This window comes from Dromaius novaehollandiae, chromosome 5, assembly GCF_036370855.1.
Source record: "Dromaius novaehollandiae isolate bDroNov1 chromosome 5, bDroNov1.hap1, whole genome shotgun sequence".
Classification (NCBI taxonomy): Eukaryota; Metazoa; Chordata; class Aves; order Casuariiformes; family Dromaiidae; genus Dromaius; species Dromaius novaehollandiae.
This window is the reverse complement of record NC_088102.1, coordinates 66978118-66989834: the sequence shown is the minus strand read 5'-3', so window position 1 is coordinate 66989834 and position 11717 is coordinate 66978118. Positions and strand designations below refer to the sequence as shown.

At 52.0% G+C, this 11717-nt stretch overlaps 1 protein-coding gene across 1 annotated transcript in view; it reads left to right on the top strand.

Annotated features, from left to right (window-relative positions):
- The first annotated feature begins 1910 nt into the window (after positions 1-1910).
- Positions 1911-11717, top strand: part of TNNT3 (troponin T3, fast skeletal type) — a 36546-nt gene continuing 26739 nt past the window's right edge. Inside the window, exons 1-4 of the mRNA XM_064513142.1 lie at positions 1911-2022; positions 7545-7579; positions 8515-8531; positions 9367-9384. Coding sequence (XP_064369212.1) covers positions 7560-7579; positions 8515-8531; positions 9367-9384 — 55 coding nt within the window. The 5' untranslated portion in view covers positions 1911-2022; positions 7545-7559. The remainder of the gene's footprint in view (positions 2023-7544; positions 7580-8514; positions 8532-9366; positions 9385-11717) is intronic.

Here is an 11717-nt window from a genome sequence, read left to right as displayed (position 1 = left end):
GCAGCTAACGGTGGGCGCAGGGAAGGCAGGCAGGCTCTGTCCCGTTCTGTCCTTTGCCCAGCTCTGCCAGCGCACCTCCGCGTGGGAGATGCGTCAAGGCACCCTGTCACGCACGGGGACAGCCTATAATGGGCAGGCGAAGGGGGCTGGTGGGTGCTGTTGCCCAAGAGGGCCCACTGCTGACATAAAAGGAGACACAGCTGGGGGTTCCCCTCCGATGCATCCCTGCTCTACTGCCGGTTTGGACGAACGCAGTGTTTCTTGGAGGTGTGCCCAGCCGGTGGAGCGCCTCGTGAGAATGATCCGGGGAAAGGCAGCAAAAATGCTTAAAGATGCTGAAAAGGCAGCGTGGAAGCTGCATTAGTGCTTTTGGTGGAAATAAGGAGCGAAGGCTGCAATACCTATTCCTGCAGTGCATCCCTGTGCCAGAGTCACTCCCCTCGGCAGCGTGGGATCCCCCCGGCTCCTCCACCAAACTCCTCCTGCCCTAGACCGCAGCGCCGAGGAGCGGTGCAAGCCCGTCTGCACCGTCCCCCTCCCGCCCAACACGTAAAAGCATCGGCTCCAGCTGGTTTGAGGGGAGGGAGGTGAGGGGATAAGCTGCCGAACGCAAGCTTGGGAAGAGGTGTTAGCTCGTGTACGTTACCTGGTGAAGGCTGAGCGATGGCTGGAGGTCGCAGCGCTGTGCTCCCCGCTCCGCGGCTCTAAAAGCTTGTCTCTACATCTTTGCTTTGGGACCCTTCCCTACAAGCAGCAGGGAAAGAGTGGGCAGGAACCGGTGTGCGACACCCGCCAAAAATACTGCCTGCCCCACGGCTCTTAAAGGTTTTCTCTGCTCTTACAGGCTGGGAGAAAGGGGGTGCTCGAGCTGCCAGGCACACCGGTGGGCACGGTCCGCATTGCAGGGGATCCCTGCCAAGGGGAGACGGAGCCGAGGGAGGGCACGGATGGAGCCTGCGGGCGTTAGTGAAATGGAGACCTTGCTCTGGAGGGTTGCGCGGGGCTGGGCAAACCTCTACCGGCAAAGCCGCGCAACTGCGGGGAGCGCTCGGGAGGAGAAACCCCGCCACTCTTTGGCTGCCGCTGCTGGTTTCTCTGTCCCCAGGGACTGGCAGAGCCCTCACCACTCATCGTGGCAACTGTGGGGCCTCTCCGAGGTGTCCTTGCTTAAATAACGCTTTCTTTGCGTGCTGAAAAGGACCCTGAGTGCGGTTTGGGGAAGCGGTCCAGCAACCTCGCTTGCTGTTTCTGCCGTGCTGTGGCTTCTTGTCCCAGGTCTTCCTGAGCCCTGACAGACCCCTGCTCTCCTTGGAGAGGTGGGTGCTCCTACTTGTACGCACGCGCATCCCCCATGCTTCTGATTTCTTGTGTGCCCTGTGACTCTGCTCACTTCCAAGAGCCTCTGCCAGCAGAAGGTCCCCGAGCTCTTTGCAAACCCTGACTCTGCGGTGCACCCACAGTCTTTGCATTGCGAGCGGCAGCAGGAAGAGCCCCTGCCTGGCCCGGAGAGGAGAGGACGCTGCTGGGGAAATAGCTCTGAGATTGCAAAAGCTGGCAGGCCATGACCGTGCTTTAAGTAGAGACCGTGCACCAAAGACCTCTGTGGGGCCCACGTTTCATTCCTGGCCCAAGAGGCTCCCGTGCCTTTGCCTCAGATACCCCTCTTTAAGCTTCACTTGCCTGCTGGGGTTGTAAATATAGAAATGCAAGCCTTGGAGTTTTTTCTCCAAGCATGTCCCTCCCATCTTAGCGTAATCTGTGCAATTCCTCCAGCTGCTCCTATACATGGTGTGACCTTTTTTTCCCCTTCCCTTCCTTTCCCTTCCTCTCCCCCCCCCACCTGTGTGCGCTCCCTTCCCTTCCCTTCCCTGCCAGCACAGCGGCCCGTGGGGCCAATCGGCTCCTCCAGACGATCAAATGTCACTATAACTTGAGAGCGGCATCACCTCGGAGCGCGTGCAGATCCCCAGCCTGTGCCCTTCGGCAGGGAGCTCGGCGCTTCTCTCCTCTTCCTCCTCCCAGGTAAGCTGAGCTCAAGGGACGTCGCGTGGGTTCGAGCCTGGGTTTGAATGGGGAAGCTTCAGGGGAGGGGTGCCGGCGGCTGGATCCGGGCACGTGTGTAGTGTTGAGCCTCCCAGCTAAAGAAAAGGCACTTTTCCTTCCTGGCTTGGGGATTTGGTTTGGCATTGCTCAGGGCTCACATCACCTGTGGAGACTCAGGTGCTCTGATCTCGAAGGAACCTGCAAGGGTCGGTGGTGGGGAAAAGGCTCCTCCAAAGCCGAGAGCCTGAGCTTGAGAGTGAAATGACTTCTCTAGGGGTAAAGGAGACGCATGTAGCACACAGGAAAACTCCCTGCAACAGCGTGAGGCAAGCGTTCGCTGTGTCGCTGGGAAAAGGGAAGGGCTGAGGCTGGAGGGACGGCGTGCAGGCACCGGTGCTCATCGGGGAGGCTTCCACGGCCACGAAGGCTGCTGGATATGGGATCCTGAGGGAGAGCTGAAAAAGAGGAGTGTAGTCATGGAAAATTCCTCTTCCCCAAAGAAAAAAAAAGATAATTGAAAAAGAAACCACGTGTGTGCACAGTAGCGCAGGGGCAGAGGAGGCGATGGTAAATTCAGCGCTGCAAGATGCTGCTTTTGCGAAGCTGCTGCTGCTCCAAACCTGTGTGCGTGGCTGACCTGACCGCCCGGAAGGGGTTACTGCCCCCGGCAGCCCCCTGCCTGGGGTGTCCCCACGGTGGCATCCTGCGGAGGGGCAACGCTGCGAGCCGCCCAGGCTGGCACGGCCACCCGGAGGGTGGTGGCACGCGAAGACGCACGGGGTGGCACAGCAGCAGCCACCGCACCGCCGAGGAAAGAGCGTGGTAATGAGCGTAGCCCCCCCCCCGAGACCCCCTTCGCCTAGCCTCCAGCAGGGCGAGTGCATGATGCTAACGCAGCTGGGTCTGGCCCTGCTCCCGGCCTCGAGGGAGGATGAGCTTCAGGGATGTAAAACACTTGTTAAACCAGGACGTTAGCAGTTTGCACTGGAGGAGCTCCAGCAAGCTGGCAGGGCTGCAGGTGGCTGCTGAGGGCTGGGGAGGTCGGTGCACGCAACAGGGCGAAGGCAGCGGCTAGTTCCCTCTCTCAGCCTTCTTGTTCCTAGCAAACCCCATAGTCTGGATCACGCTGACCAGAAAACTTAGCACGTTTTGGGGGCGAGGAGTTGTTTGTGGAGCACGCAGCGTGGTGGGCCCTGCTCCCTGCACCCTCCGGGTCCCCCTGCTCCGTTGTTACGGTCGCGCTGGGGTGCAGCTGAGATGCACAGCTTCGCAGCCCCCACGGGGAGAAACACTCGCTGTGAAACTAGTGAGCGGTTCAGAAATGAAGGGTAAAACTTGGGGGAGGAGGGAGAAGGGCTGGAAGAAATACACACAAAATACTATCAGACGCGCGAGGTTTGCAGACGCTCCTGCCAGGGAACCACAGCCATCTGCTCCTCGGTAGATCGTACCCAGCCTTCTCGCCTGCTAGCTGTTCCTGCCAGGTCTGATCTTTGATGCACGTCCACTTTCTTCCTCCCCCTCTTTCGGCAGCGCTCTTGCTACCTTGCATCCCTTGTATGGCAGGCAGCGCCTGGCTGCGGGGGGAGCGTGACTGATGGGCGGGTTATTTCCAGGGATGGCCCCCGAGGTGCAGGGGGCGAATTCCTCCTCTCAGCTGGCAGATGGAGGCATTCTCAGCTGTTAAGATGCTTCTTGGGATGTGACGACTCTTCTCCTTAAGCCAAGAACAGGACTGTTTTGGGCCGAAAGGGACACGGAGTTCTGAGTGAGAGGTGGGACGAGCCGACAGTGTGCTCGGCATGGTCGCAGACCCCCCCCATCCACTTGGATTTGATGAGGAATGGGGTATTTACCTTTCTAGTTGACCCTCTGTCATTCAGAGGGGCAAGCAATAAAATCACTGCGTTGGAAGGGAAGGGAGCGTGAGTGTCTGAGAACTTAATTTCTGAATGGAAAAACACTAGTGCCTCAAGAACTTAAGCAAATAAAATTAGAAAAGAAACATTTTGGGGTTTAAGCTTGAATGAAATGCAGAAAACAACTTTTGCTTCCACCTTGAGGGGTAGGAAGAGGCAGGACGTTCTGACTGGCAAAACTTTCTTATCCGTTTTGGTTTCCTTCCAAATGGTGGGCATTATTAGCTAATTGATTTTATTACGTCCTTAAACCTCAGTCAAGAGCAGACCCCGTTTTCTGCCACTGTGCAAACAAAACCCAGCTATTGCCTCAAGGTGCTAACAGGCTTAATCTCAGGCTGCATTTGCTGTGTAATGTGCTTTCCACCGCAGGGTAATCCAGAGCCAGCTGGAGTCTTTCCATTGACTTCAGTAAACTTTATCCCAACTGCAAAAAATATTGCTCGTTGTGGATCGCTTTCTTTATTGCCTTCGGGATGTAAATATGGTTTCATTCTATTTGTCACTTTAAGGACAGTTAGCTACGTGGACGGTGCTGGGAATCAAAGAGCCTTTTTGTCTCTCGCAGAGCTACCAGGTGGCCTGTGGTCTTCACGTTGCTCTGGTCTGTGCATTTGGCTACTGGGACCAGCGGAGGTTTTGAATGCTGCAGTGTGGACAGTCACGTCTGTTTTAGGCGAGACCTTTCCGGGTTTCCAGTGAGCCCAGCAAGGGCACTGGTAGCCAGCCTGGCCTTGCGTGCCAGGTCGTCCTGAGAGAGTGAGCAAACTTGGCCGAACACTTGGCCCAGAGGTAACTTGCGAGAAAGTCTGGAGTTTTTTTGTCTCCTTTTCAAGGCTGTGGGACTTCTGCAGCTGTTCTTGAGCCTGGCCAATCTCTGCCCAGATTCTGCCAAAGCGCTTGTATTATTTCCCATTATCCGGGACCCAGGAACCCCCTCCGGGCTGGGGTCTCACGGTGTCGGAAACTCTGGCGTTCTCGTTTGGCTTTTATGGCACTCTGACAGATGCCTCGCAAAATCCCACTGGCTTCTGCAGCTCTTAGATCAGCAAATATGGACGGGTCTAGGGGGATAGCCAATACGACAACCCTCAGCAGCAAGCTGTCCTTAAAGCTAGACTGGAGACTAGATGAGCTCATCCCATAACTGTTAATAGAAAGCCCGAGTGCAAAGGCTCCCATTGACTTCGATGGGCTTGGAGAGAGCAGCAGGCACTGCGTTACGTGCTTGTCCTGTACCAAACACGACTCGTTCCCTTTACGTATGCGTACGTGGAGCGCTCGGGCTGTCTTCTTCTGCAGCGTACAGCGGTATTATCCTCTGTGCCACTGGCGCGCGAGTGGGGAGGTGGAGGAGGAGTTTAGCCCAAAGCCTTTCAAAAATCCTCTTTTTTGCTCCCCCTTTGGAACAGTGAAATCTATGCCTGTAAATTAAAGGCAGAAACGATGGGAGGATAAGGCACAGCCCGGAGTCTTACAGATCACGTATTCTGGAAGAAGCCAGTAGCCGGCCATCTAGGACCCGCACTCTGCAAGCTTTTGCCAGTGCAAGCTCTGCAGTCCCGCTGTATAAAACAGTATTGTCAGATGTTTTTAGTAATAACCTGAATAATTTTTGGAGGCAGAAGTGAGATTAGAAAACTATCATTTTGCTAGGCACTGTGCAGACAGTCTTTATTCTGAAGCTCTGATGATCTAAATGAAAAAGGTAAGGGGAGAGAGGCATCCAAATAAGTAACAGAATTACTGGCATGAATTGATGCCAAAGAAGCACCTTTCACAGAGCTGAAATTTTACCTAGAGATGGGTTTCACCCCAGCAGGGTGAGACCCCGAAGTGCTCTGGGCACTGCTGTTGCGCTGGTGGAGTGGGCAATCAGGGTGCCGAGTTAAAAAGCAGCCCTACAAAAGCCTGTGAGCAAGAGACCGCCGAGCCCAAAGCTCACGCGTCCCAGGCAGGGGTTTAATCCCAGGTTTCTCCTGTGTCTCCCCAGAGATGGGGGTGACTGTAGAGCCGCAGGCCTGTGGGTACATGGAGGGAGAGGGAGATCCTGCAGCAGATCGGCCTGCCCTCCTGCTGCTCGCCACTGCTGGCACTGCCTTGGAGGCGGTGGAAGAGGGAAAGAGGACAACTGAGGAAACGGAACAAAAAATGCTGGCTGTTGGTCACTGCTTAGGATGTGGAGGTTTTAAATCCCTTTGGTGTTTACGTGTGGTGTCCAGGATCATTGCTGGGGAACGGAGAGAGGGTCCCTTATAGGGCAGGGTTGGAGCCTGCGGGATTACTGTATTCCTCTGAAATAGAAAGCCGCTGAGCTGCAGTTGTTCTTTTTGAACCCATATCAGTCCACCTGCTCCTTCAAGACATCTCTCATATATCAGCTGAGTAATGGACTCATGAAAGTCACGGTTTGGGTTTCCCAGTGAGGAGGAGCCTGCTTTACTAATTTAAGACCCGTCGCTGATCTGAAGGACGTTTTGGAGGGCCCTTCCCCACCTCCTTTCCCCTCGCCTTGGGGCAGCTAGTGCTTTTAAGAGTCGTAGTGTTATACACCTGCCATATTAAAGCTCTGCGTGATGTGCAGAGCGCAACATTGGTGGTTCAGCGGCATTCAAAGACGATGACTTCCCAGCTCAAGGTTTTTCCTCCGGTCCCTCACTAGCAAATCGTAGCACCAATACCCACCCTGATGCTACAAATTATGCCGTACTCCCCAGTTAGCAGAGCTGTTCTGCCTTGCTCCAGCTGAGGATCTGACATATTTGGGGCCTGGAAAAGACGGGCAGAGTTGTCCTGTCCGGCCCTTGAATTTTTCAGGGCTGTGTTGCCCCTTCTCCAGCTGTCTGGGGCCATTGGCCAGAGCTTAGCCTGTGACTCAGACTGCACAGAAGTGCAAGCAAAGTAAGTGCCACTGATGAATTTGTTTCTGCCATATGGTGCAAGGGTTTGTTGCAATGGGTACAACTGGTTATATTAATGTGGACTCTCTAACTGTGAATTTGGCCAGTTTTCATCCCAAGCTAATCAGGTTATTGTTCATTAATCAGCTGTATAAGCCAAGCACTACCTACAGGTACTTACTTGAGAGCTTCCTGCATATATCTACTTTTTCCTGTTGTTTAGCCCTGACTAATGCTTTGGAGCCAGTGTCCTTCCACTAGCACAAAAGAAGGGAAAATTTCTCTAGTCTCTTTGGAGCGATGCAAATGTCAAACGGGTGTGAGAGGACACCTTGGCCTGCTCCGGCCTCTGTGAACTTTGGACATCTTTGTAACTTAAAGCCAGGTCCAGATTTGAACTTTTCACCTCTTGAGCCTATCCGTGCTAGGAGGCTGAATTGGTGGGGCTTATCTTTCCAGACGATCTTTTCCTTTGCCCTCTCCTTCTCGTTTGACCTGGCTGGCCAAGGTCCGGGTTGCTCCGAAAATGGCAGTGTTGGTGAGGGATTGGCTGGTGTGCGGGAAATCAGATGCCTTGCTTTTTTCGTCTTCAAATGTCAACCCATCTGCTTCTGCCTTAGAATTTTTTAGAAGGCTCTCTTGCAAATAACACTTTCTTTTTCTCCTTTTTCTTTTTGCCTAGAAACTTACCGCCGACATGTCTGATACCGAGGAAGTGTAAGTAGAGAGGAACCCGCCTGCACGCCCGTCTCTCCAGCTTGGCTCCACGCAGCCGAGAGGGCTTCCCTGCGGGGGGACGGGGCTGGGAGCCTCGGCGCTGGGCACTCGGCGCCTGGTCTGAAGCCCCCCGAGGGAGGACGTGGAAAGAGTTTCTTGGCTGTGGGTATCGCAGGGTCCCTCACGGTTCACCTGACGCTTTCCCCCTCCAACGCCCAGAGTCCTCCGGCCCCTTTGAGCCCACTCTGCCTGCCCAGGGGGCCGTGGCACTGCACCTAGAGGAGGCCGCATAAAACGCTCAGCACAGGAGCCGTTTTCAGCCCGATTTAATAAAACTAGGGTAATATGAGCAAACCACACGGCACCCTTCACTTATACATCAGTAGCTACAGAGTTTATGACCTGGGACGGACAGGAGATCTAGGGCAATCATGGGACCCTGGGCATCACGGACAGGAAGGAGATGAGGCCATGAGGCTGGTGGTGTAACAGTCATGGGATAAACACGAAGCACTATCTAGTTTATCCCAAACTTTCACTGGAAAGCCCAAGGATTTAGGGAGCCTGTGTCACGGCTGGGCTGGGCTAGGCTGGCTTGCCCAGCGCGCCAGGGCCGACGGCCGGGTTCATCGGCCCCTGCACGGCGCTTGCTCGCAGGCATCACTTTATGCCCTTGCGGCGGCAGGATTACTCCTGGGTACGCACGTTCCTGTATACGCACAAGCCCGTTTTGCAGAACGTTGTTTAGGAAACCAAACCAAAAAGCAGTCATTCTACTAATGTAAAAACAAAGGGAAGGGAGAATGGGGGAAAGAGGAAACAACGCAGATTTTAAAGGTGCGTTAGGTTGCTGCAACGCGTGGTTTCAAGCTTCACGATAATATGGAGCAGAGAAATATTTACCTTTCAACATCCTTCTTTTCCCTCTCTCACAGGGAGCACGGAGAGGAGGGTAAGTCTTAAATCTGTCTCTCTCTGCTTCAGTGCAAGTCGGCAGTATTCAGTGGCCATTTCCGTGCTTTTTTTTTTCCTTTCTTTCCCTCCAGCAGATGTGAACGTATGCACTTTCTCGCGCATCCGTCAGTCTGGCTGTCACTAGCTGCTGGTGATTTTATACTCCTTGGGGCGCTCTAGCTGCGTTAAGTGCCATGGCCCGGCAAGAAGTACGCGGGGACGGATGGGCTGTGCTGGGCCGGGTCTGCTGGCATTGCCCCGGCTTGAGCCCAGGGCTCATGTCCTCTCTGGGGCTGCTGCTAGGTTTTTTTGTTGGTTGTTTTTTTCCTTTAATAAGGGGTGCTGCCACCTGCTGGCAATTTATTTTAAGGGTTTTGTATACAGAGCAAAAATATTGTCTGTTTTAAAATACAGACACACACAATATATACTATATATATATATAAATGAACTATATATATATAGGAACATATTTTTTCTTTGCTAATTTTTTCTTATATTCAAAGGCTCTCTGTCACCTTTTCCCATCTAAAGCACATGTATGCCTGAGTTCCCACTGCCCAAGATAAAAATTGATGGAATATTGCCATCTTCCCATCAACTTTCCTCTCCTTGGATAACTCCTCTTTTTCCTCAAAGCCACTTTATTTGATTTCTCTGTTGCTGTTTTGGAAGTGGTCTCCCCGAGGGCATCTTGTCACGTGTCCCAGTGTCCGTAAAGGGCTCTTCGTTGTGGGTAACATCCTGCTGACACGTTGTAGTCTGTGCTCGACGCTAAGGCTTGTGGTTGATTTTTCTGCCTCTTTTTTTTTTTTTTCCTTATTTCAATGCAGAGGAATATGAAGAAGAAGGTAACAAAAAACTTGGAATGTAGTTTATCTTTCTCTGACTCTTGATCCTCCCTTTTTGTTGTCTGTATTCCACCCTCCTCTTTGGCACTTGCCACTAAAGGTGAGCTGAAACACTTGATCAGTAAATTGGTCCAAACCATAAAACCAGTCAAAAGTGGCCATTCTGTGGAAACAGTGTTTGTTTCAGCCATAATAGAGACTGAGGGTAGTTATAAAGCTGATAGCTAAGCTGAGAGATTAAACCATCCCCAAATTCAGGGCCTCTTGGATCTGGGGCTGGCACAGAGCCCATAGAACGTATAGGAGAAGTCTTGAAATTCCACTTTTGGCAAAACCCTTACTTAAGGGAGGGTTTGTCTAAGGAAAAAGCTTTTCATGAGGAAGTTTGTTGCAGTTACAAAAATAGTTGACTAGGACTCTTGCTTGTTGCTTTTTTCTCCCTGTTGAAACCTGTCTGGGGGCAATGGATCATCTCCCCCCCACACTGAGCAGCATCTGGAAAATAAAGGATAAAAATCCTTTTTGTAAAAATGTATAAAGAGCCCAGCAAAATTCTTTCCACTTATTTGATTGAAATTTGCCTCTCTCCCCATATTTTCCCCCTCAACATCTTTACATTGAAAAGAGCATTGAATTGTCCAGCCCTTGGAGAGCACCAGACATTCTGCTGAGATGGATGGAGAAGGCGAGGTAGAGACTTGACTGGCAAAGCTGAAGTGTTTTAGTTCACCTTTAGCTGGCAAAAGGTGATTTGACAAGCTGCTATAGACATACAGGAGCCTTGAAAAGATGGAGCATGAGAAGCCCTTGCCATCCCTCAGTGGTTTCACAGCCGCCAGGGAGGGAAAGATCTCGGGGCCGTGCTTTGCTGGTGCCGGCACGCACGTGTCGGCTGGGTGCTTTTGACACGTTGGCTGCGGCTCAGGCAAGCGTAGCTGTAAGCTGTCGTGCCTCGTTTTCCCGAGGCGTCGTGGGAGGAGACTCCTGGAACAGAAACGAGGGCCCAGATCTGGTCTGATGTCCACAGGGGCTTTGCTTTCTCTCAGGATTTGACTCTAGTGTCCAAGACAGCTTCTAGTAAGGGCTCAAGAGAGAAATCCTTTCTTGGGAGGTGGAGATATTTGAACTTTGAGGGTACGAAAGCAGCTTGGAGGGAAAAAGACTTTTCCCTTGTGCAGAAATTTCCATCTTAGGATTTTTATACAGGCCAGTTTATTTGCCACAGCTTCTCCCAAATTGCTGCACACAGCTAATTCCCATCAGTGGTGACGGGAGCAGAGGTGCAACTGTGGATTTGCTCAAAGTAGTTCCTGCCCTAGGATATGGTCTCTCTATGTCTCCACCCCAGCGTTGCTGCTGGTGGGAATGAGGGCTTAAAAAAAGAAATACAGAAACCATACCCACTGTAGAGCTCCAAACTGAAGAGCCACTCGAGCATCTTCCAGTCTCTAGCGGTTGCCTGCCTGGAGGGGCAGACCCAGCCTCGCGCAGCGGGAAGGTCCCACGGAGAGCCGGGCGCAGACCCCGTGGTGGGCGCAGGCGCTACTCATGCTCCATGCTGCTTCACGCCTTGTCAAACGTGCAAAGAGCGAGCACGGGGTGTCGTCAGTACAGACAAACCGCCCGAAGAGGAAAAGGATTTCATCCTTTCCTGCTCTCTCCTTTCTTACCTAATTTCCTTCTCTGGGGTTTCAAGAATTTCATTGTTAATATGAAATTAATAGGCAGGTGATTATTTCCCTATTTCTTTAATCCGCATGGCCATCTCCTCCGAGGTGTACCCTCCTACGGTTTTCCACTTCTGCTTGACCTTTGCGTTATCCTCTGAAGTCATTCGTTTCCTTGCCATGTAACTTCTTTCCATCACCTTCTAACCACCTTTTCTCCAGACCATAGCTCACTAGATGTCAAGTTTCTAACAGTTTTCTGTTTCATTTTCTTGCTTGCTGTTGCTTCTTGTTCCATGACACTTGCCCCCTGAAGCTCAGGAAGAAGGTATGTGACATGGCTTCTGGTTTCGGTGGCAGCTCTTCCATTATGTCACTTATTGAGCTGGTGGGAAACTGGGTCTGGTTTTAGTTTCCAAAATAAACAGATGGCAAGTATATGGAATCAAATATGTATTTGTTTCGACCCAACTTTTCTACTGAACTCCTTGACTTTTTTTGTCACAAATATATCAAGTCCCCTCCTTTTTCTCCAAAAGCTTAAGATTTTTAAAAGGAGAAGAAAAAAAAAAAAAAAAAAAAGCTTGCAGAATTATTTATACCCATCTGTTGAAATTCAGGAATATATTTCTTTGAAATTCCAAAGTTTGATAAATGTTGGCCCAA